Source organism: Protopterus annectens, chromosome 11.part0 (assembly GCF_019279795.1).
Source record: "Protopterus annectens isolate FY-2018-M chromosome 11.part0, PAN1.0, whole genome shotgun sequence".
NCBI lineage: Eukaryota > Metazoa > Chordata > Ceratodontiformes > Protopteridae > Protopterus > Protopterus annectens.
This window is the reverse complement of record NC_056745.1, coordinates 1,189,697,531-1,189,722,530: the sequence shown is the minus strand read 5'-3', so window position 1 is coordinate 1,189,722,530 and position 25,000 is coordinate 1,189,697,531. Positions and strand designations below refer to the sequence as shown.

The 25,000-nt window shown below is 43.6% G+C and overlaps 1 protein-coding gene and 1 pseudogene across 2 annotated transcripts in view; one reads left to right on the top strand and one right to left on the bottom strand.

Annotated features, from left to right (window-relative positions):
• HBP1 (HMG-box transcription factor 1) overlaps positions 1-25,000 on the bottom strand; it is a 1,884,794-nt gene that overhangs the window by 393,586 nt on the left and 1,466,208 nt on the right. For both annotated transcript variants that reach the window (XM_044088537.1, XM_044088538.1), the window contains exons 6-7: positions 10,680-10,836; positions 10,240-10,384 (exon numbers count right to left, since the gene is read on the bottom strand). In XM_044088537.1, the coding sequence (XP_043944472.1) occupies positions 10,240-10,384; positions 10,680-10,836 (302 nt within the window). The remainder of the gene's footprint in view (positions 1-10,239; positions 10,385-10,679; positions 10,837-25,000) is intronic.
• On the top strand, positions 21,014-24,380 carry LOC122816038 (annotated as a pseudogene).

Here is a 25,000-nt window from a genome sequence, read left to right as displayed (position 1 = left end):
GCACCTAGAGTTACCTCAGATCTTGTTTGCTGCGTATAATAATAATACCATATGTCATTCTGTCACTCCATAAGAGAAAGTTATAGAAGGGATGAGCAACCAGGAAGAATCCAGCATCTTGGTCGTCGAAAAACCCTGGAGGGGGTAGGAGGGTGGAAAGGAAGAATGAAGGCGAGATGAACAACTCACATGGAACATTATTGTAAGTACATAACTTTTTATGTGAAGTTGTTCTATCTTGTTGTTCATTCTTACAGATGGGTAGCGTTCCAAGCACCATCTATCTCGGGTGGCTCACGGGAGTATGTTTTTCAGGACAGTAGACCCAAAGGAGGCCCTGTCAACTTTGTAATGAGTGATAAAGTTATGAGGTCTTGATGAAGTGGCTGCTGCACAAAAGTTTTCTATAGGAAGTCTGTCAGAAAAGGCAGAGGATGTAGACACTGCTCTGGTTGAGTGAGCCTTAATTTTATGTTGTAAGGGCATATTAGCAGCTGAATAAGCAAATGTGATACAATCAGATAACCACTTAGAGAGAGTTGTTTTAGCCACTGGCATACCTTTCCTGGAATCTGAAAAAGAAACGAAAAGCTGTTCAGATTTCCTAAAATCTTTTGTTCTAGCCAAGTAAAATTTGAGCTATTAATGAACATCAAGTCTGTGCAGCATATATTCTAAATTGTTGGGAGTGACTGGGGAAGAAAAAGTACAGTTGTGTACACTTACCATAAATCTAGATGTTAGAGTGTATTCACTGTTGCAGTCATTACATTTGGGTAATCTGCTGGCAGGTTGCCCTCAGTCGGCCTAACAAAGTCTTGGGTCCTGTGTCGGTTGCTGTCCCTTCTTCCATGATGTCAGGTTGTCAGGGGTATAAAACATGCAGCCAACGCCATTACATCAGTTTTTCTTGCCCCAGATGTCAGGTGCCCCCCAAATGGGGAGCAAAATATATAAATAATTTTAAACACAAAAATATATACCTCCAAAGAAAAGCAAATACACCAAAAAGGCTTTTAAGTGTAGAAAAATAAAGGAGAGGCATAGTAAGAAAAAAAAATGGGGCTGGAGGGAGGGTAACCAGGACTGCAACAGTGAATACACACGAACATCTACATTTATGGTAAGCATACACAACTTCACTATGTTCTTAGTGTTTCACTGTTGCAGTCATTACATTTGGGTAGATTCCCAAAGCTAAGGTTGGGATGATGGATTTTTACAGTATTAGGGCCGGCTATAAGGCCCTGCAAAACAGCAGCAGCAAAGCCAGCTCTGGATTTAGAGAAAATTGATAAGTGATAGTGCTTGGTGAAAGTATGAACTGAACTCCAGGTAGCAGCTTCTTGATTATCCCTGGTAGGAACACCTCTGAGAAAAGCTGTAGAAGTAGATGCAGCCCTGGTGGAATGGGATCTGATCCCCTGGGGGATAGGTTTTCCATGGTGCTTATAGCAGAAATGAATGTAATGGCTTATCCATTTGGAAATGGTTTGCTTTGAAATAGCCTTTCCCTCTGCCCCTGCAGCAAATGCTACCAGCAGTTGTTCAGATTTTCTTTGAGATTTAGTCCTGTCCAAGTAAAATCTAAGTTGTCTGTGTACATTCAATGAATGCAGAATCCGCTCCCCTTTGTTCTGTGGATTGGGAAAGAAAGTTGGCAAATTAATGGACTGATTAAAAGCCACACTGGATACCACCTTGGGCATGAAGGAAGGGTTGGTCCTGAGGGACACCCTGTCTGCATGAAAGATGATGAAAGGCTCCACTGCCATAAGGGCCTGTAATTCAGAAATCCTTCTAGCCGAAGTGATTGCTAAAAGGAAGGTTGTTTTCCAGGAAAGGAATTTTAAGTCTGCAGTAGCAGCTGGCTCGAAAGGAGGTAGAGTGAGTTTTTCCAATACAAAGTTAAGATTCCAGGCAGGGATTGGAGCTCTCCTGGGTGGCCTTAAGTTTTTGGCCCCTCTGAGATACTGCTTTAACAGAGGATGAGAGAAGAGGGGGGGTTCCTGTGTTGTAATGAGCTGAAATGGCTGAGGCATGGATTTTTATGGAAGAAAAAGATATGCTCTTGTGAAGCATCTCCGTTAAGTATTGCAAAATATGAGGTAAATTGGGCACTGCTGTGGTCATCCCTTGAGACTGATTCCAGGCACAGAATCTTTTCCATTTGTCAGCATAAGATTTTCTGGTACTAGGTCTTCTCGCCTCCAAAATGACATCCATCACAGGTTTGCTGAGGGATGCTAAGGGGGAATTTAAGTGATTAGCCAAGCTGCAAGATTCAAAGTTTGGAGCTGAAGGTGCAGAATTTGGTTGTTCTGCGGAGACAGTAAGGAAGGTGTGTGAGGCAGGTGCCATGGTGCAAGTTGTGACAGACTAAGAGTGGGTACCAGTGTTGGCGAGGCCAGTCTGGAGCAAGCAAAATCATCTTTGGTTTGTCCTGTCTGAGTTTTAGTAGAACTTTGGAGAGCAAAGGCAGAGGGGAAAAGTGTAGACTGATAGGTTTTCCCAGCTGAAGGACACAGCATCCACTTTCCAGACTTTTTTGTGAGGAGTTCTTGTGCAAAATTTGTCCAAATGGTAGTTCTGGGGTGAAGCAAAGAGATCTATGTCCGGGCTCCCCCATTTGCATGTCAACATGTTGAAAATTAATGGTTCCAGTTTCCATTTGCGTGGGTCCATGAGATTTCTGCTTAGATTGCCTGCCAAAATATTCAGCTTTCCTGGCAGGAATTGGGCTTGCAGTTATACTTGACAGCTCAAGGCCGTGTTCCACAATGCCATGGCTTGTCTGCAGAGGGGGTAGGAATGTGTACCCCCCTGCTTGTTTATGTACCACATACCTGTGGTGTTGTCCGTCTTTACCATTAGTTGCCCTGGATGGAGGTAGCCCTTGAAGGCTGTCAGTGATTTCTGTACAGCTAGCATTTCTTTTTGATTGATATGAAGATGCATTTGATTTGAGCTCCATTTGCCCTGAATGCACTTACCTGCCAAATGAGCCCCCCATGCATAGTCTGATGCATCTGTAGTTAAGGTTTGGGCGGCAGGGGGTGATGTGAATGGCAGTCCCTTGTTTTGGTGGCAGGCCTCTGCCCACCATAAGAACTCTAGTTGCAGGCAAGGTATGACAGGAATCATTGTTTCCAGGCTGTGACAATGTTGACTCCATAAACTTTTTAAGTACCACTGAAGTTTCCTCATATGCAGTCTTGCATATAGAATTAGAAGAATTCAGGAGGCCATGAACCCCAAGGCTTGCAGTATTTGTCTTGCTGATAGCAGGGTTTTTGTGACCACCTGTTTGAAGTAAGTCACCAACTGAATTTGCTTTTCTGGTGTAAGGTAAGCCATCTGGGCAGTTGTATTCAAGCTTGCACCCAGGAATGTTATTTTTTAAGAGGGTACTAGCTGTGATTTCTTTTCGTTTATGGTGTACACTAGACAAGTTAGAACTCATTTTACAAACGCCAGATGTTTTAGAAGAATGGCCTTGTTTTTTGCCTGAATTAGACAATCGTCCAGATATGGATATATCTGAATATTTCTTTGCCTGCAAAATGCAATTACTGATTGGGATATGCAGGTATGCCTCTTTTAGATCTAGAGTTGCCAACCAGGCATCTTTGCCTAGCATAGGAAGTAACTGGTGAAGAGTCAGCATCTTGAATTTTGGAATGTCCAGGAAAGTGTTTAGAGTAGACAAGTCCAGAATTGGACGCCATGATTTGTCTTTTCTGGGTACCAGGAAAAGTCTGGAATAGAAACCTTGTCCCTTATCACCTTCTGGTACTAGTTGAATAACCCCCACGTTTAAGAGGGAAAGTACTCGTTTCTGAGCCTCTGCCCACTGATTTGGGGGCAGGTCTGGCCATCCACTTGGAGCTGGCAATGTGTGGAAAAGAAATCTGTATCCCTGGGACACTATATTTAAAACCCATTTGTCCTGGGTTATAAGTTGCCAGTTTTTTGCATGAAGTGCCAGTTTTCCCCCCAAAGGGACGGCTAAAAGGTAAGTGCTTGGCAATTCTAAAGGAAAGTCATTGAGACTGTTTACCATAGGGAGGTGTCTTGTTTCCAGATTTGGAAGAGGAAGCACCCCACTGTTTAGTTCTGATAGTCCCTTGGGACTGAAACTTGGTGGTTTTGGCATGTCTGGGTCTGGCTTGAGTGACTCTGGAAGGAAAGGACCAGTTCTTAGTAGGCCAGTGCCTACTAAATCTTGGAGGTTGTACTTGTAAGAAATCTTTCACAGTATGCATAGATTTAGCCTGATCTTCCATCTTTTTCAGAATTTCTTCAGCCTTATTGCCAGACGGTCCTGCTGCAAAGGAGCATCCAACAATTTTGCTTTAACATGATCAGGCAGAGATTGCTCCTTAAGCCAAGCGTGCCTTCTAAGCACAGACACAGTAACAGCAGCTCTCTAAGAGGCCACCAAAGAATCAAGACCACATTGCAAAGTATGTTTTCCAACTTGTTCAGCTGAATGCAATAAATCCTGTAAATCTTTATTTTCCCCACAGTCAGAAATCAACATCATTTTCTGTTTAAGCAGTCCCATGATATGCTGCTGATATTTTAGCATATGAAATTGACAGTTTAAAGCCCTGATTGCCAAGGTTGCAGAAGTATAAACCTATTTTCCCCATCTATCCAGCACCCTGGAGTCTCTATTAGAAGGGGTAGGATTTTTAGCAGAAGAAGCCTTAATGCCCTTGGGCCCCTGAGAAATGGTTTCAGGGTCCGCAACAGGATTTTTGAAAAGGAATTTGTGGGAATCAGGAACCCTGTAGTATCTGTCTGGCTTTCAAGGGGCCGGAGGCAGAGAATCAGGGGCCATACTGGATTCTGAAAACACATCATCAACAATGTCTAGTACAGGAGGTATAGCCAAAGGCCTATGCTGAGGAAGAAGAAGAAAATCCCTAAGCCTCTTTTTGGATTCAGAAAAAACCTGACTTTCTCAGTGGAAATGTTCCCTTAAGGTATGTAAAGTTTCCCCAAAAGAAAAATCTTCAGGGGGAGAAGCAGAAGGAATGGAATCCTCTGCATCAGAGTCTTCATAAGTAGGTATAGACAAATCCTGTTCATTAGAAGAGTCAGAAGAAATAGAATCCTGTTCAGAAGATTCATAGTCAAGTTCAGCCCTAGGCCTCTTTGAAGGTGAGGGTTGGCTACGCCTGATTAGAGTAATTAAATCTTCAGCCATTTTGATCATTTGTTTTTTAGGCATAGGGGCCTGCACATGTGGACTAGGCATTGGTTTTTTAGACATATATCGAGATTTTGGCCTTAATATTGAAGATGGCATTGGTTTAATATACAAATCTGTAGGCCTGAATACACCCTCAGAAGCTGGTTCCTGCACAGCAGCACTGGACCCATCCAAGGTAAAGACATCCGCGGGTTCCATAATTGAAGCATCTCACGGCATACCCGAATGGGTCTCAGTAGAGGCCTGCAAATCAGAAGTATCAGGGGCTGCGAAAGCACCTCACTGAGTACCGGCGAACTGCGACTGGCTTAGGAGAAGCGTTGTCAGCAGTTTTGGACCTCAACGGCCTGTCTCTGTCTTTTTCTTTGCGTTTTTTAGGTATTCCAGCAGTCAGATTGCTAACCAACGTCATTTTTGGATAATTAAACCGTGATCCAAAATATTTAGAAGCAAAAATGTACTGATGACGGATGGTGCATTGATTAAATAAAGCACAGAACCTACAGCAAGGTATGTCGTGGTCAGGGCCTAGCACGGAATACAGTACAAGTGAAAATCCTTACGAGCTATTTGCTTCCCACAAGAAATACAATTATTAATTTTTACTGACATCTGTTAGGAGCAAGAAGAAGTTTCCCCAATGGGGTACTTAGCTTTTTAGTTGAAGACTTCTGTTCTGAAACTCGAAAACGAAAATTTCAGGAGTTGGCCGACCAGCACTTGCGAACTGCTTCTGCTTCGGGCACCGTGCAGCAAGAAAGACTGATGTAATGGCGTTGGCTGCATGTTTTATACCCCTGATGACCTGACATCATGGAAGAAGGGACAGCAACCGACGCAGGACCCAAGACTTTGTTAATCAGGCCGACTGAAGGCAACCTGCCCGCAGATTACCCAAATGTAATGACTGCAACAGTGAAACACTGAAAACATCTATTAGTTGGTTAACCTGAAGTAGGTTAGGCAGTTCAAGCCATCCTAGTAGATTTAGGTTGAGTTCTGCAGGCTGCATTGGTAGCAAATCTAGCAATGTGACTGCAGCTGCTAGAAAGTTTATTAAGGTCAATTTTGCTGTGGTTTTTAAATAGAGGGAAGCATAGAGGAGGGTGGAGAGTAGATGTGTACGAGCAATTACAGTTTTGGCTAATGGTGTTAGGAAGGGCTTGATCCTATATAGTGAGCCAAGTTTTTTTATTAACTGTTTTAATAGTTTTATTTATATGCAGATGAAACTTAAGGTTATTATCTATTATAACTCCTAACATTTTGGTTGAGGAATCTGGGGAAATAATGGTGCTGTTGTTAGATTTTAATGTAAAGGTCATAGGGGTAGACCTGCGAGTGGGGGAGAAAAACAGCAGTTTGGCTTATTAGGATTTAACATGAGACAACGGTTAAGGAGCCAATTTTCAACTGTGTTAAAAGTATTTTGAGATAGAATCTGCAACTCTGTAGGTGAAGTGTCTGAGCATACTAAAGTGGAGTCATCTGCATATTGAATGCATGTTGCATTTGGGATGACCTTATACAAATCATTGATGAAACTGGAAAATAATAGTGGACCTAGTATGGAGCCTTGGGGTACTCCAAGGATGATGGGTAAAAGGGTGGATAGTTTGCTTTGCCATAGGACAGCCTGTTGTCTACCACTGAGATAGGATTGAAACCAATGGATGGCCTGGTCCTCCAGGGAGATGGATTTCAAAGTGTTTATGAGTATTTGGTGGTTTACCATATCAAAGGTTTTTGAAAGATCGAGAAAGATAGCACAGGAAAGTTTATTATTGTTTCGGTGTTGGTTAATGATATTAGAGGAGGAGAGGAGGGCTGAGGTTGTACTATGGAATGGTCTAAAGCCATGTTGGGTGTTGGCTAGAAGATTACTATGGATAAGATAGTTAAGGAGTTGATTATGGATGCATTTTTCTATAATTTTAGCCAACGGTGACATAATAGCTATGGGTCTATAGCTTGACAGGTCAGTAGAGTTGCCCTGTTTATGGAGTGGGATGACATGGGATATCTTCTAGATGGAGGGGCTGGACGCTTCAGTTATAGTTCTATTGATCAGGTCAGTAATGGGGTATGCTATGGCATCTGCTTTTTGTAGCTATTCTGCAGGAAGTAGATCAGCCGACAGGGTGGTAAGTTTTAGTTTCTTAAGTAATTTTCAGACAAAAGATGTGCAAACTGGTTTGAAGTTAAAGGAGAGTTGGGAGCTGGGTGTAGTGGCTGGAGAATATGGGCATCTGGGGATAATTGTTTAGGTTCTGGATGGTTGTTGTAAAGAAGCTGTTAAAGGTATTAGCAATTTCTTTTGGGGGGTTTTGGTTAGAATCCAAGGGGCAGGAGTGGAGAATTGTCCTGGACTAAGGAGTTTGTTTATACCTACCCAAAATTTTGTGGCTTGTTTTGGTGTTTTTCTTGTAGATGACAGTAATAGTTTTTCTCGTCTAATGTTTTGGATTTTGTGTTTCATTTCTTAGCTGTTGAGCTATCCAAGTTGATCTATGGGTTTTTTTGTGGTCCGCGAAGTGACCCAACCCCTATGTCTAGGTAGCATTTTGTTGTCTGGTTTCTTTTGAGAGCCAAGGAGCAACTTTTGTTTTGGTTCTAATAGTCCGTGCTGGTGCATGGGTGTCAAGGATGGATAGGAATTTGGTATTAAAATAATTTATTGCTTCTTCAAGTGGTAATTGCTTCAGAACTGACCAATTGCAAGATTTGAGTTCATTTTGGAAAGTCATGCAGTTGAAATTCTTCTTGTTCCTTACTGTTTTAAAAATGGACTGGTTGTGGATATCAGCTTTTTGCCTGATTAAATAGGTGAGGAAAGTGATCACTTACATCATCAGGCAAGGTCCCACTCTTGTATTTGAAGGGATGGGTGTTAACAAGAATCCAGTCCAGAATACTTACTTTATTGTTGGGTTTACTGATCCTAGTGGGGGAGGATACGACCTGTGAAAATCCATAAAGGTTTATGTGGTGAGTGGAGAGTTCTGAGGTACACATGTTCCAGTCTATGTTGAAGTCCCCAAGTACAATGGTTTCTTGGAGGTAGTTTCTGGATAACCAATGTAGGATATCTTCGAGGGTATTTATGTTATTGCCTGGGGGAATATACACACAGATGAGATTTATACATTTGTTCTTATTAATGTGGAGCTTAGTGATAAGCATTTCAGCATTGCCAAATAGGGATGTTTGCAGGGCATTATTGGACACTTCAAGCATGGATTTGTATAGAACAGCTACCCCACCTCCCTTCCTATTGGCTTGATCTAGCCTTAGGATGTTATAGCTTGGTGGTACAATTTCATTATCTGAAGTAGAAAGGTTTAGCCAGGTTTCAGTTAGACATAGTATGTCTGGTGAAAGAGCATCTAAGAGGGCAGGTAGATGTTGAATCTTATTGTTTACACTTTTGATATTTAGGTGATTGATCAAGAGTGAGTTTGGGGGTTTGTCTAAGATTAGTGTAGTAGTGGGACAGTTAGTAAAGGACCGAGACACAGTGAATGAGGATGGGCCAGGATTTGGGTGGATATCATCATCCATTGTCAGGTTACATTGTAATCTGATTGTGAGCTTCCAGATTTTAATTAATAGACTTTGGTATATTTTGTTTTTAGGGTTGGCATTATCTTGTTCTAATGGGATGCTGATACCTAGTAAGTAAGGAGTTAGATGGGAGGGAATGTATTAAGTGTTCAAGCTTGTGTGCAGCTATATAGGTGGAGGTTTAGCCTTTTGGGTAGTGGAAACCTGGCTATGTATTATATTCATAGGCAGTAAGATGATATGGGACAAGCAGAAAGGGTAGCAGAGAGAACAGTGGTAGTATTTTAACTGGTTTCATTGCAAGTAACACTGGGATTACTGAGGCTGACTTTTCCTTTGTTTAAACTATTTAAGACAGGATAGAGGGGTTAAGTACTGGAGAGCCTATTGATCACTTGGATATGGCTGATTGGTTGCAAAAAGAGGGGGTGTGGTTGTAGCACTATATATATTTAGCTGTACTGGGGGCGGGTGCGAATTGGGGGCAGGGTGGGGTGCAGAGCAAGCCTGAGCACAGCGAGGGCAAGCGGAGCAGGGCTGAACTAGACCACGAGGTAGTAAGGGTCTATGTATACTGCATGAGTGTACTGGAGCTAAAAGTGGGTTTTTTTGTAACTTTGTATTAGGTTCTTCTACTTTTTATAACAATTTGGTCTACAGAATCACGTTTTTTGCATTTTATAGTTTTATGGCTATGAGAGTAAATTTCACTTTTATGCACTGGTAACACACTTAGCATTCAAGAGCCCATACAAAGCATTAAACTTTTACACACAATGCCACTGCATATGCCACCACCTGGGGCCCCATTCAAGCAGGCTTCCCCTGCATAAAAAAAAAAATAATAATAAAAAAAAAAAATAATACTCTCCCAAGCTGCTATTCAACACCTCCCTTCGCAGGTATAAAAACAGTCAAATTGATTAAGAAATGAGGGTCACTGGCAGAGGTGAGGCAGAAGAAAAATCAACCTTGAGCTAGACAGGGGATAGGAATCCCTGGTTCCTCTTATTTTTATCTTCCAGGAAAGGACAAATAGTAGATTCTGTAGGTACATCACTCCTTAGTACTGGCAAATAGATGGTGAGCATGGGCTAAAAGGGATGTGTGAGCAATCTGAATGTAGAACTCAACAGTTTAAGAGCAGTATAAAGTCGGAAGAAAGATGTATCCAAGCTTCAAGTGACAGACAACATTTGTAAGATCTTAAGATCACCATTTTTCAACTCTAAGATTTTACTGTTAAATAATTAATTTCCAAAAGACATTTAAAATATATATTCACTACAAAAAGAAAATACATCCTCAGGACTTGAATCAAATCACAGTGAAATTTAAAACTGCCTGGTGAGGGTGGCGGGCGACATCTTGTCTTATTTTTACCCAATACATCAACTTTTTTTTTTTTTTTTTTTTAAGGTCCAGTAAAGGAATATATAAACATTTCATATTACCTCTTGAACTTATCAAAAACCCCTGAATCATCAAAGTTAATGGCATCTGGGTGTCCTGGAGGTAGGCAAATATCACCAACTTTAATTTCCCGACAAGGAATTCCATGTTGGACTACTGTTAAACTGGGATAAAAAGAAGACCACCCTGTACAAAGGAAAAAAATAAGTTAACCTGCTTTATAAACAGATAACATGGCAACACAGATATAGTGAAAACAGATCATCTCTCCCCAAAGTTATTTATCTGGATGTATTAAGACCTCAGGGTTGTTACATGTAACAAGATTAAAACAACTTTAGAATGGGGAAAAACATTTCCAGAATCATTAAAATAACTATAGAAATGTTATGAAATATGACTTGTCTGGTTAAAATGTGCAACTTAATTCTGTTTTAGTAAGAATTATACAGTTTTATGAAAAAAATTTAGACTGTTTTACCTTTATCTCTTACATAAAAGGGATGATCTAAGTGGCATTCCGCTGTAAGCCAGCTGCATTCTGATGTGCCAGGATCAAAAGTCAATTTCAGCACTGACTGTCCATATGAAACAATTTCTTCATGAGAGACCAACTTCAGACCATCGGACCCATACCCCTACAAGTTCAGTTATGTCGTTACAGAGGTGCATTATCATACAGGTAAAACTAGACACAAACACCTAATCTTTTAAAAGAACACATCTGAAAATATTTATTCTTTATTAAAACTTCTTGGAAGATTTTGAAAGGAGAAAGACCAGAAAAAATTCCAGCATAAGAATGCAAAATCTACTTTTTATGGCAGAAACATGTTACCCCAACTCAGAACCACAACACTAACACACCCATGAAATAAGACACACGTATCCCCATCTGTTGTTTTACATGCTTTTAACAATTATATGCTTTTAACAATCTCATCCAATTTTTTATGCTGGGATAGACAGGCCACTGAGGTTACTCAGTGGACAGTCATTATGCCATACAACATCAGTGAGTACAACTTATAAAACAGACAAAAAAGTATTGCTGAGTAAGGCAGTCACCTTAACTGTAGACCTCTGAGAGAGAAGCAATAGGCTCATTCAAACATTTAGGATTATTTTTACTATGTCTCCGGACATAAGCAGTTCCCCACCAGTCCCCCACCACACCCAGCAGTCTCTACATTTAGACTAGGACTTTGAATACAGGTCCTTAAGGAAAACAACAATTACACTGGTATGTTAGAGCTAAGTCAGTGTGGAAATGCAGAAAACAGAGTTTATCAAGTATAGAAAATGGGCAACAGAGGGCTAGAATTACTACAGAAAGTTAGCAAAGGAACCAAAATGTTGTGAACAAACAACTCAAGAGGGAAAGGCAACATACTGGAATGAGGATAAATGGAAGTTTGAGTTGCAATTTAGAGACAGTCTTCCCCATCAGGAGTTGCTAAAAGGTGAATTGGCAAACAGAAAGGGACTGGGGACTGCTAAATGAAAGACCAGCTCTGGTACAGTTTTTTAGTTGAATAATTAGTAGGGGATACAACATTCTGCACAACTACAAGAATCAATATGAGGATGTTAGGAAAGACTGGCAAAAGAGAATGGGAAGGCAAATTATGAAGAACAGTGGAAGAAATATAAGGCTCCCATGTTTACAACAAAGATCAGAAGGTTTAGGATTTTTGGACAGATGTATCTGCATACTGTCGTCTGTGCTGAATGCGACTGTGGATGTTGAGGCATAGGTTTAACCAAATAAATAACCAATCTCTTCCACGGCAATCAGTTTTTCTTGCTGGGTATCATCCTCATCACTGAGAGGTGTCAGTGGACCAAATGGATGCAGACTCCCTGCTACTTTATTTCAAGAAGCAGGAGCAGTCTTGGATGAAACAGCCTCTAATGTCAGGGTCTTATTTCAGAGAATGCTGAGATGAATGCTTTTTGACTGCGACTCGATCTTCTAGATAATGTTTCTGGTCTGCAGGAAATGATCAGATCTCAAAGGACCAAGCTCAGTGTCAGAGGCTTCAGAGTGAGGTGACCATAACCTGGTAAGAGAGCGAGTCATCAGCTTGTCATTTCCAAATAATTGTTCTGCTAAACTCAAAAACTAAAGCAAGCAGAATAATTATGCCGCACATGTAAACAAAGGACAGATCATGAGTATTTGCCCTTGGGAATGATTAGATATCAAGAGCACACTATGAATTAGAAGTTATATACCTACCATAACTTGGCATTTGTGCTGTCCATTTTTATTCTTCCTTACGGATGGGTCTAGGATCCGATCCTCTGATCCAACTCGGTCGCATATGCAAAACTTCAGATCCAAATCTTGAGCTCCTCCCTCTACCTATAATGCTCTATTACATCCCAAGCTCCACGAATTGTTTGCTGCCTTATTGCCCACTGTGTTATAGAAACAGAATAGAAACAAGAAAAAGACTGAGGCTCAAACCAGGAACTTGACGATTCTAAAGATCACATTAGGAGTGATAGGGATGGGGGATGGCTGGGAGGGAAGTTGAGGAAGAATGAAAATGGACAACACAGACGCCAAGCTATGGTAAGTGCATAACTTCTATATCTGATGTTGTCCTTTTCATTCTTCCTCACAAATGGGTCAGAGTCACCAACTACATAACTCTCAGAAGGCCCTCAAGGAAGGACATGCCAGAGCACTGTCGAACCAAAAGAAGCTCTGCTTCTGGAGGCAATATCTAACTTGTAATGTGTAACAAAGGTACAAGTCTTTGACCAAGTGGCTGCAGTGCAGATATTGTCGATGGAAGTTCTTGAGGAAAAGGCAAGTGAAATAGCCATTGATCTAGCTGAATAAGCTCTACTGAGAATAATTCAGTTGATCAGACTTCCTGTACCGTTTTGTTCTGCGAAGATAAAAACTTAATTGTCTGTGGACATCAAGAAGGTGCAGTATATACTTGCCCTTGGTAAAGTTTGGAAAGAAAACTGGTAATTTTATGGACTAGTTAATGTTAGTCTCTGTGGCCACTTTAGGCAGAAAGGATGGTTCATAGACACCCTATCCTTATGGAAATAACACAAGGAGGTCTAGCCGATAAAACCTGGAACTCAGAAATTCTTTTTGCTGAAGTGATAGCTACTAAAAAGAAGGTTTTCCAAGAAAGAAACTTCATATCATGTGTCCACTGGTTCAAAGGGTTTCTGAGTTAACCACTGAAGGACCACCGTGAGATCCCAAAGGAAGGGATCCTTTACTGACGGTCCGAGGAGGAAGACTCCCTTCATGAAAGCTTTACATAATCTGGAAGCTGCTAGAGAAAATTATTAGTTTCCAGCATGGAAGTTGGATATGGCTGATAACTGAAATTTAATACTAGGAAAAATAGCCCTTTCCTTAAAATTAGTAGTGAGAAAAAGAAGAACGGTCAAAGGAGGTGCTGAAAAGGGGTCAATATTCTGCTTGGAAACCCATATAAAGAATTGTTTCCATTTGCTCCTGTAGAATTCCTTGGTGGAGGCCTAGATAATGTCACGAACTGGGGAAGTGAGCCTGAACCGTCTTAATATTACTGGAACTGTACAAACCATGCAGTTAAGTTTGAGAGCATGGAGATTGGAATGTTGAATGTCTGATGGATGAGATAAGAGATCCTGAGTGGGTTCCAGTATCAACAGAGGATATTTCAAGTGAGACCAGAGGAAGAAAAATCACACTGTCGAGGCCAGAAGGGAGCAATGAGGATGACTAAGCTTTTCAGCTTGCTTGCTATCTGTAGGAACTTCTGGATCAGTGGAAGGGGGGGGGTAGGCATAGAGGAGACCCAGGGGCCAATCGAGAATCAGAGTATCCCTTGGGGATTCCCCTGGAGGGGGGATCAGAGCGAAGTACTTGCTGCACCTATTGTTGAGGGGAGAGGCAAACAGGTCACATCAAGGCTGGCCCTATCAGCTGAAAATCATATCCGCTACTGTTTGACTGAGGGCCACTCAGGAGGAATCAGAATGGACCTGCTGAATCTATCAGTGCATTGGTTCTCCCCAGTATGTAAGTTGCAATGAGAAAGCAGTCTGAAGTGATCACCCATTCTCAGACCCTCATGGCTTCTTTGCACAAAGGGTAGGAAAGAGTTCCTCCTTGTTTGCTGATGTACCAGACTACTGACATGTTGTCTGTGTGGACTGCAATCATTTCTACAGGAGAACATCCTGAAAGGCTTGCAATGTTGGAAGGACTGCTCATCTCTAGGACATGGATATGCAACTTGGTCTCTGAGGGGGACCACATGCCTTGGACCACCTTTCCCATGAAATACCCCCACACCCCAATTAGGAAGCATCCGTGGTCACTGTGGCTATTAGGAGAGGAAGGGAGAATGGCCTGCCCAGAAAGAGGTCACCTGACTGGATCCAGTAGTAAACATGATGTTTGCAAATTGGAGTGAGTTTTATGGGAAAAGACAGAGGCTGGTAAAGCATAGACCATTGTACCATCAGTGCACACTAAATGATTTGCAAAAAGAATCTTGCTAGAGGAACCAGAAGAATAGCAGCTGACAATGACCCAAGAGCTTGTAGCACTAATACTGCTGGAGGGGACAGATGAGACAGTATTAGTCCAAACCTGATTTCTCAATTATGTGATGCGATGAAGAGTTAATAATGCTACTTGAGTAATAGTATTCACTTGAGTTCCTATAAATTCCAGAGTCTGTACAAGAGTTAGAGTCAATCTGGCCAGGTCTATTGAAATGCCCAAGGAATAGGAGATCTGAAGCAAGTAATCCCTGGCTTGCAGATGATGATGCTTGGTTGGGGCAGTGAGAAGCCAATTGTCGAGCCCGGGAAACACCTGGAATCCTTTGAGTCTCAAGTCTGATGCCATGATTGCCATGCATTTGGTGAACACTCCGGAGTCTGTGGTCAGTCCAAAGGGCAGTGCTCTGAAGTGGTAGTGATTGGCTCCCAGCCAAAAATGCAGATGTCTCCTGGAGCACCTGTCTATTTTGATGTGATAGTACCCATCCTGGAGATCTACAGAGCACATTCAATCGTCTCTGCACAGAAGAGGAAGGATGGACTGAACAATAACCATTAAAGAACTTTGACTTCTTTACATACTGATCCAAAACTGGTCTTAGGTCCACTGTTTTCTTTGGCACTAAAAAGAAGCGGGACTAAATTCTGAAACCTATCTGTTCGGGTGGGACCTCCTGGATGACTCTTTTTTGTAGGAGCTTTTGAATTTCTTGAGCTGTGTGCTCTCTCTGGGTGGAAAGTCAGGGAGTTTCCATCTATGGATGGGAAGTGAAAGGGAAAAAGGTATATAGTAACCTCTGGATATGATTCCTAACACCCATGCATTTTTTGAAATATTTGTCCAGGCATCCAGGAGTACAGACAAATGACCCCCACTGCCTCCAAATGTGGACAGTTGGGCAACACTTCAGGAGCCCTGATAGGGTCCCATCAGAGGAGGAGTCTCTGCAACCCTGGTTTTGCAGACCCCTTCTGCCTCTGGGGTGATGTCTGCCATTGAAACCTCCTCCTCTTCTGCCTCTGGAGGAAGTGTCCCTACGCGAGTCCTGAAAAGGTCCCTGAGATTTCTGGAATCACATTTTTTTTTTACCTCATCACTGGTTCCTATAGAATGTACATTGAGGGGTAGAAAATTTGATTCCAATGGCAGACAGGGTTCCTGCCCTCCTGCTCACTGCGGGTGAGCTTATCTTTTACTGATGGCCCGAACAAGGAAAAGCCATCAAAAGCAGCATTAACAAAAGACAGCATAAAGCTGCAAAGCCTCATGCAGGCATGCCTCCTAATGGCTATGCCTGAACTGGCTGCTCATGAAGCACCCTCTGCTGTATGGGAGATCAGCCTCATTGAGGAATTGGCAATGGACCGAAGAGTAGCAAGTAGAGGAGAAACCTTACAACCAAGAAATAAGGCACTGGAGGGTTCACCAGATAGCAAAACCAACTTTAATGAGCACACGAACAAAAGAACACCTTAACTGGATCACCGCGTTTTCATCATTACAACTTCATCAGATGGGCATACCAACTTGAGACCACCCTTTATATACAGCCCTTAATAAATCAATTAACAACTGTTCCACATTTAAAGACACATTCAAATAGGGCACATAAAAAAGTGTCAAAGAACTGTGCATGCAGATCATATCTAACTTAAAATCACAATCAAGCAATTCAATACAGTAAAAGCACAATAAAATGTAAAAAAAAAGAACCTTGAATACATACAAAATAACTGTGCAGCAACATTTAAGAACATTTAAATCACTTTAGACTGTATAGGAACATAGTTTCATTTTTTGTGATTGAAATACTGCCAGTTGATCCTAGAGGTGGACTCTGGGAGACACATTTAGAGTAGAAAGAATTATACTGGCAGTTATAGTGTTAGAAGCAAACAAATACCCTGGTTTAAATGACATGGTGTCATTGAAGCCAGTCTAAGAGCTGCAAAACTCTGAATTTTTCATGTTCTGTCTAAAAACTTTTGTCCAGCAGATGACACCGTTTCATTAGGATTTTCACACAGCAGGCTTTGAAGTATGGACGCATGACTGCTTTCATTTACATCAGTTTTTTAAAGATTTTAAATGTTCTTAAATGTTACTGCACAGTTATTTTATATGTATTCAAGGTTCTTTTTTTTTACATTTTATTGTGCTTTTACTGTACTGAATTGATTGTGATTTTAAGTTAGATATGATCTGTATGCACAGTTCTTTAAGACACTTTTTTATGTACCCTATTTTGTAATGCATCTTTAAATGTGGAACAGTTGTTAATGGATTTATTAAGGGCTATATATAAAGGGTTGTCTCAAGTTGGTATGCTCATCTGATGAAGTTGTATTGACGAAAACGCGGTGATCCAGTTAAGACATCCTTTTGTTCGTGTGCTCATTAAAGTTGGTTTTGCTATCTGGTGAACTCTCCAGTGCCTTACTTCTTGGTAAATTGTTTGTATTTAGGCACTTTTTCCATTTTTTATCATTTATTAGAGCAAAAACCTACTTGAGATCCTCTGCAGACATGGACCCAGAGAGAGAATCTGAAAGCTCCTTGACCAAATGTCTCTGTAAGCGAGTAAAATGTGACAGGTAATTTATCGACTGCAGTGCAAATGTGACTGAACAGTATATGCACTTTCCAAATCTGTCCATTGCTCTGGACTCCCAATTCGGTGGATAGACACAGGAGCTTTGGTTCCGCTAGCTCCTTCTTAGTGGCTGCCGCCACATCTATGGCATCAACTGGAATTCCCTTGCTCCAGTGAGGTGGATGTAAAGGGGAAACTAAGAACTTATCCAGTCACTTGGGGATGGGCTCAACAGTGTCCGGTTCTTTCCAGGCCTGGTGGGAAACCAGATCAATAAGTTCATCTGGTGGGGGGCACCCAAGACATAAATGAGCCAGCCCTGAAAGCCTCAAGGTACACTGATTTCTCAGCAGGAGTTTGGGAGGTCCAGCCACCTCTTTGTTTGAGGATTTCCAGGATGTCCCCAAAGGAGACACTGTCAGGTGGCTATCAGGGGGAATCCTTCTCCCTTATCAAAAATGGTGCCTTCTGAGAGAGGCTCCATAGGAGACTATGTGTCTTCTCTTACATGTTCTCTTCCGATGTACCTCTTCTGCAGGGTACTTGAGAGAGGTGTCAGAAGAAAGGGGGATTCCCTCTGGAGAACATGTGCGGTGGCTTCCCTGAGCTGGCTGACCCTGAGGAGCAGAAATGATGGGCTCAGAGCTTGGACCCAATGAGGGGCGAGGGGTAGCATCCAAGATTTAAGAGAACAGCTCTCTATGTAAGAGAAAAGCCTTTCTACTACCTGAAAGTCTGATGGGCCCAGGGAACCCCCCCCCCCGAGCCAAAGCGGCCAAGGACAGAAGGTCGCGGCCCACCCCGGATTAGAGCCTTCTAAAGAGAATTGGAACCGAGCTGTTCAGAGCAGAGGCACCGAGGGGAAGGGACAGACACGACAAAGTAGGAACAGAGCTCAACCCCTCAGACTTGGCGCCGACCTCTTGGATCACAGACCCACCCTGATCCGAAGGTATTGGAGGAGGGCTGGTCAGGGATACTGACCGGAGTTGAGTAGGGGAGCTTCCTCGGATCAGACTTCAAATCTCTTGGGAATCATGGATCCTAGGACTCCTAAACCACAGAATGGACTGGAGAAGAAGACAATATTGGCTGGGCAGGTGCACTTTCAGATCCAAGAGGGGACAGAGTTGGCAGGACCAACAACTGGATCGGAGCCCTGAAACATCTTTGCATCATCCTGTCCATATCTGCCTCTGTCAAGCTCCTAGAAGATCTGGATGATGCTTCAGATGCTGGCCCAGAAGGCTTCTTTGGGGATTGAAATAATTCAGCAGGCAGAGTTGGAGAAACAGGTTTTAAAACAAACTCCAGAGACTGGCTCCTATCTGTCGGATCTGAGGGTCTGGGATTCGAGTGGGAGGTAGATGGTAATGGAGAGCTGGATATGGTAATTACGCCTGTAGAATCCAAACAGACGCCTGGATCTGAGCAAGGTGCAACAGCCTGCGGATCCGAATGGTTCACATCTGAAATCTTCCTGTGCTTTTCAGGCAGCTCCGATGAAGCCCTCAGACTTTTGGAGGGTTTGTTTCTTTGATTCTATAGAGCCTTGAAGACCTTTAGATGGGGTTTGAGCCCCAGGGGAAGCAGCTGCAGCTGGAAGCAAGCCCTTGACTATTAATCTGTTATGCCAGTCGGAGATGGCCTTGGGGATGAAAGCGGTGCAGATATCACAAGAGAACTTTAGATGTTCAGGCACCAGGCAGTACACGCACTTCTTGTGGGCATCAGAATTGGGGATCTTATGACCACAAGAAGTGCATTTCTTAATGCCAGTGGGTTTCTCAGACGTAATTATAACCATTAGAGAAACCGTACCAAAAACAGAAAAACTTTAAAAGATTAAAAGTGTACAAGCTACACTCTGAATAACCCACACACACACACCAAACAAAGAAGTTAACGCAGTTAACACTGTATGCTCTAACAAAAATAGTTTTTGTATATATAATAATTTAGTCTATGAAAGTAAACAGATCGAAACAGAAGTGCAAAAAAGGCATGAGAGGCAGGAATAACAGTAGGGAGATAGGAAAAACGAACCCTAATGCCAGCAACTACCTAAAGACAATAAGAAGGAAGAGGAGAGAAAGAAACAAACTATGGTATTTAAATAGTAAAATCTATTGAAGTTTAACAAGAAAATATAAAAAAAAAAGTAACTCTCACTGCTCGAGATTCCAATCACGTCTTGTTACAATGGTGGCAAACGAGATCTGAAAAGTTGGGAATGGAATAAAGCATGAGTAGAGGGAGGAGCTTGAGATTTGGATCTGAAGTCTTGTATATGTGGCCAAGTCGGATTTGAGGACTGGATCCTGGACCCACTTGTGAGGAAGAATGAAAAAGACAACATCAGATCTATGGTTTGGACATTTTTGAAACTTTTCCAGGGACAAACCAAGGGGCCTATATCCCAGTGGCAAAGAGGGCAATTAACTAGCTAACTAGACATCCAGGAAATGGGAAAAAAGGAGCAGTAGTAAAAGAAAGGGATACCTGAATAAATTATGATAACAGCAACAACTAGAAGTAACTATTTTCAAGTAAAATAAAGTAAGATAACATGATGAGTAATTATCATATGCAGCCAACACAATGTACAGCAACAATTAACTGGACCGCTGGGAGCACAGCAGCATCACAGAAGCAGGATAAGTAATTCTCTGAGGAAGTCCCAGGTGATTAAGTGGGCCTAGTGCCTGTACTACACAGTCAACTACTGAGAATATACCACCTATAACCAGATCAAGGTTTGTTGTACATTTATGCTTGCTGCTCTATAATACTCCCTGCAGAAGTGAACAGTATTACAAATGGTGTTTTGTAAGACATGAAGTTAATGTCTGCTGACTGGAATGGCTCAAAGAGAGAGTATGAACTTCCTAAACATTAAGTTTAGATTCTATAATAGGGTAAAACTGTACACAGGAGGATGACAGCGGGAGTAAAGAACGTATTGCAGGCTGCCAACGCAGTTACATGCAATTTATCAGATAAGTGAGCAAGACCTGAAGAATGCAAAATGTGCAAATAACCTAATACGTTGGCCAAAGTTGATGTGGTTACATCAATACCTTTTGCTGTGACTTATGCTGTGCACCTGTACCACTTAGGTTAGAATTTCACTCTGCATGGCCTCTTGTCTTCTTGAACCCTTGCAAAGCAAAGCCTCCAGGAGGATCTCTGGTTATGTTTCATGAGCTGAGCAGAAGATACTAGATAAATACAGAAGCTATACTGACTTCCTTAAATTTTAACGTCTTGACTTAAGAATGCCTGTCTTGACATAAAAATGCTCTAAACTTTTTGAAAGTCTAAACCAAGACAACGGATTCTCAATATTAGGGATTACAGAACCATTCCTGCTGTCAAGTTTAGTGAAGCAACATTAAGCTGAAGGATTGTTTACTTGTAGGGCCAGAAAGGTAAGAAATGCAACCAACCTGTTTGGAAAATGAGAGATCATCTGCAAACGATGACATGCATTGCTTTTTCAGGTCTATATTATAAGCTCAACTGCTTAGCTTGTCGAACACCAAAACGTCGACAGGTAAACGACAAAAGCTTAAAATCCCGAATGGCCACTTACGCAAATTTTTTCATCGGGTGTCCAGGGGTGGGGGTGCGGCTCATGGGAGGGGCACCACATCTGTCCGTCTTCACAACCACACTCGGAACGCAACCTCAGATCAGATGTGGTGACCCACCAAATTTAAGCATATTACTAAAGTGGAGAAAAAGAAACTAACCGGGATTTCCTCAGTAACAGCGAGGGAAGAGCCCAGACCCTAATCCCTGCCCAGGTGACAGGTTCAGAGAAATGTGGCGTATGGAAATCAGTCTCCCCGGTGCCACCCAGGGGGTCCAAGTCCTTGTGATTGAGGCTCAGTCCATAGACAGTGTGAGGTCAATGGCGGCCCCGGCGCATCGGGATCAGGTCTTCCTGGAGTCGGGTTGTTTACAAATGTAGCTAGCTCAAAGCAGGTGGTATACTCCATCTAAAGCTAAACACCAGCAAGAGACTGATAGCGGACAAGTACTGTAAGGGAAAATCGAAAAGAACTTTGAAGAGTTCAAGAGGGTGTGAAACCATTCGTAGGTAAACGGGTGAGGTCTGTATGGTCTGCATGGACGATCCAACTCAGCGGCTGTGAGGCCTCCGCAGGGACTGTGGACTGGGCCGGACTGTCCTCGGTGCGGCCCAAACACGTCCTGCTGGCGGGCTCACCTCAGACACCCCGGGTCCTCGGCGACGTCTGTGACCCACCCGTCCTGTCTTGAAACTTTGACCAAGTAGTCTAACAGGTGCGTGAGTCTGAGGGTGGCCAGGAGACCCCCACAGCACAATGAAAGTGAGGGTCACTCAAGGCAGGATCCCCCCGCCCATTTGGGGGGCACATTGCCTACCTATCTCACCGATCTCATCTGGGAGGTAGAATGTGAGCGTACCAGGTGGGACCTGAAAGATGGGTGAACTATGCCTGGGCATGGCAAAGCCAAAGGAAACTCTGGTTGAGGTCCATAGTGGTCCTGATGTCGGTCATCCAGCCTGGGTTTAGGGGCAAAAGACTAATCAAACCATCCAGTAGCTGGTTCCCGCCGAAGTTTCCCTCAGAAAAGCTGGTACTCGGCGGATGCAGTTTTATTTAGTAAACTGACTAATTAGATGTATTGGGACTGAAACAATCTCAACCTATTCTCAAACTTTAAATAGGTAAGAAGCCTGTCTCACTGGCTTAGAGCTGGGCATGGAATGCTTGTACCCAGTAGGCCACTTTTGGTAAGCAGAACTGGTGCTGCAGGATGAACAGAGTAAGGTGCCCGATTCTGATGCTCATCATACCCCACAAAAAGGTGTTGGTTGATATAGACAGCAGGACGATAGCCATGGAAGTTGGAATTTGCTAAGGAGTGTGCAACAACTCACCTACCAAATCAACAAGCCTGAAAATGGATGGCACTGGGGCACTGGGCCCATACCCAGCCATTGCCAGAACTGGGACCCAAGGGGGCTAAGCTGCAACGAGTAGGAGGGCCACCACAGTGGCACTGAAGCCCATGGAGAGGGCCCGGGTGGAGCCACTGTGGGTGAAGATCTAGGTGGCAGCAGCAAATATTCAAATGAGAGCTTTGAAGGGCGAAGTGGAGAAGGGTTCCATGTGAACAGCAGTTGAACATGGCTCATTTGGTCCTGAGAAGATAGGTGAGCGCTGTTCTGAAGGGACAGGAGATGGCATCCATCGCCCTCAGCCAATGGAAAGGAGTCTTGTTTAGATCCCCTGAATCTGAAGCAGCAGAGATGGTCACCCAGTGTGGTGATACAAATCGTCTTGGGGAAGCTGGTAGGGGTCCCTGGGATATTTCACTTTTCTTTGTCAATGGCAGGGTGCCCTGGAATGGGTTTGCCCTGAGAGAGGGGCCTGCACCCTGGAAAGTGTTGTGGTTCCAGTGGCATCAAGTGAGCTTTCACCAGCCCTTGAAAATCTGGGGTAGAGGGTGTAATAAGTCTTTTCCCAGGCTGCACCCATAGCAACAGCAAGTCTCCAAGGTGAACAGCCTCAGGCATGTTAGAACAATGTAGGTAAGTGAAGTTGACAAGTTAGATCCATAACTTCGGGGTAAGAATTGGCTATAAGGACAGGGTTGTGGTCAGGCACGGCCTGAAGAAGGGCTGGGTGTGTCATGACTGGATGAGGCGTCATCCCCTTGCATTGCCCACCCTTCCCAGGAGGACAGCAGCGACGACTCTGGATGCACGCCGGTCCCTTCCTCTGGATCTCCCTGGTTGTGGCACCCACATCATCCGTCAGCTAGCAGCTGACTTAGAACTAGTGCGGACCAGCGGGATCCGATTGTTTAATTAGAACAAAGCATCACGCAGGCCCGAGATGGGTGTTGACGCAATGCGATTTCTGCCCAGTGCTCTGAATGTCAAAGTGAAGAATTTCGGTGAAAAATGGGTAAATGGTGGGAGTACCTATGACTCTCTTAAGGTAGCCAAATGCCTCATCTAATTATTGATGCGCATGAATGGATGAATGAGATTCCCACTCTCTCTACCAACTGTATCACAGCTAAGGGAACGGGACTGGCAGAATCCGTGGGGAATGAAGACCCTGTTGAGCTTGACTGTAGTCTGGCACTGTGAAGAGACAAGAGAAGATGTAGAATAAGTGGAAGGCCTTGGCCGCTGGTGTAATATCACTACTCATTGTTTTTTCACTTACCGAGTGAGGCAAGGGAGGGAGCAAGCCCCACCGGGGCTCTCGCTTCTGGCTCCTAGCACCTGAGTGTCTGGGCACAATCTGCTTTGGTAATACAGGTGTCCTATGGCAAAGCTCAAGGGAGGACAGAAGCCTCCTGTGGAGCAGAAGGGCAACAGCTCACCTGATCTTGATTTTCAGTACGAAAAGTGGGGCCTAATAATCCTTCTGGCTTTTGGGGTTTTAAGCAGGAGGTGTCAGAAAAGTTATCACAGTGACAACTGTCTTGTGGTGGCCAAGCATTCATAGTTGCTTTTTGATCCTTCGATGTTGGCACTTCCTATAATTGTGAAGCACAATTCACCAAGTGTTGGATTGTTCACCGACTAATAGTGACCATGAGCTGGATTTAGACTGTTGTGAGACAGGTTAGTTTTACCCTAGTGATGATGTGTTGTTGCGATAGTAATCCCGCTCAGTACAAGAGGAACCATAGGTTCAGACATTTGGTGTAAGTGCTTGGCTGAGGATCAATGGTGCGAAGCTACCATCTGTGGGGTAATGACTGAATGCCTCTAATTCATAATCTCGCTTAAATGTAATGATACCATAGATCATTGGATCTTCAGCTGGCCAGAGATAGATGGTCACAAGGTTGGTGAGGATCGCGGCTCATCACTGGATCACAGCATAGATGGAAAGGGGCTGCCTCTCTCCAGCAGTCCACCGCATGTTTGTGGGAAACCGGGTGCTAAATCACTTGTAGATGACTTGATTCTGATACGTAGCAGAGCAGCAAAAAGCTGCAATCTATTGAAAGTCAGCCCTTGAGCCAAGCTTTTGCTGCAGGCATGGGGAAGGTCTCTGTGCCCTAGCGGGGAGGGAGACAAGTCTTCATCTGGCCCACCCCATGCCCCTCCTCCCTTTCCTCCAGACTGCCAGTGGGGCTCTGCTTGGTGGCAGAGGCAGGGGGTCCAGCAGGGTGGAGGGGGAACAGGGTTTGGGCACTTCCCAGTGACGAGGCCTCCAGCTCGGGCGGAGGTCCACAGTCACCCTTTTGCATCTCCTCTCTAGTGCCTCATTCCACTTAGCCAAAACTTGTGCGGGCACGGAGGGGTGATCTGACAGTGGGTGCGTGGTTCCCAGTAGAAGGCCGAGGGCCATCCGAGGAAGCCTGGTCCAGGTGTCCTGTCCCACTGGCCCTCTAAGGGTGGATGGGGCCTCTGTGGCATCTCGCACCCGGCGCCTGCCTGGGGGAGTCAGCAGTCAGTGCGGGCAAGCTGAAGGCCACCCAGGGAAGCTAGGTCTGTGATCCCATCCTCCAGCCCCCAGGGGAGCGGAGATAGGGCTGCTGTGGCATCTCGCACCCTGGGCCGGCTGGGGGCATCAGGTTGGCCTGCCCTTCATCCAGCACCGTTGGGATGCCACTCTGCGAATAGCACCACCCAGGAGGCTCAAAGTAA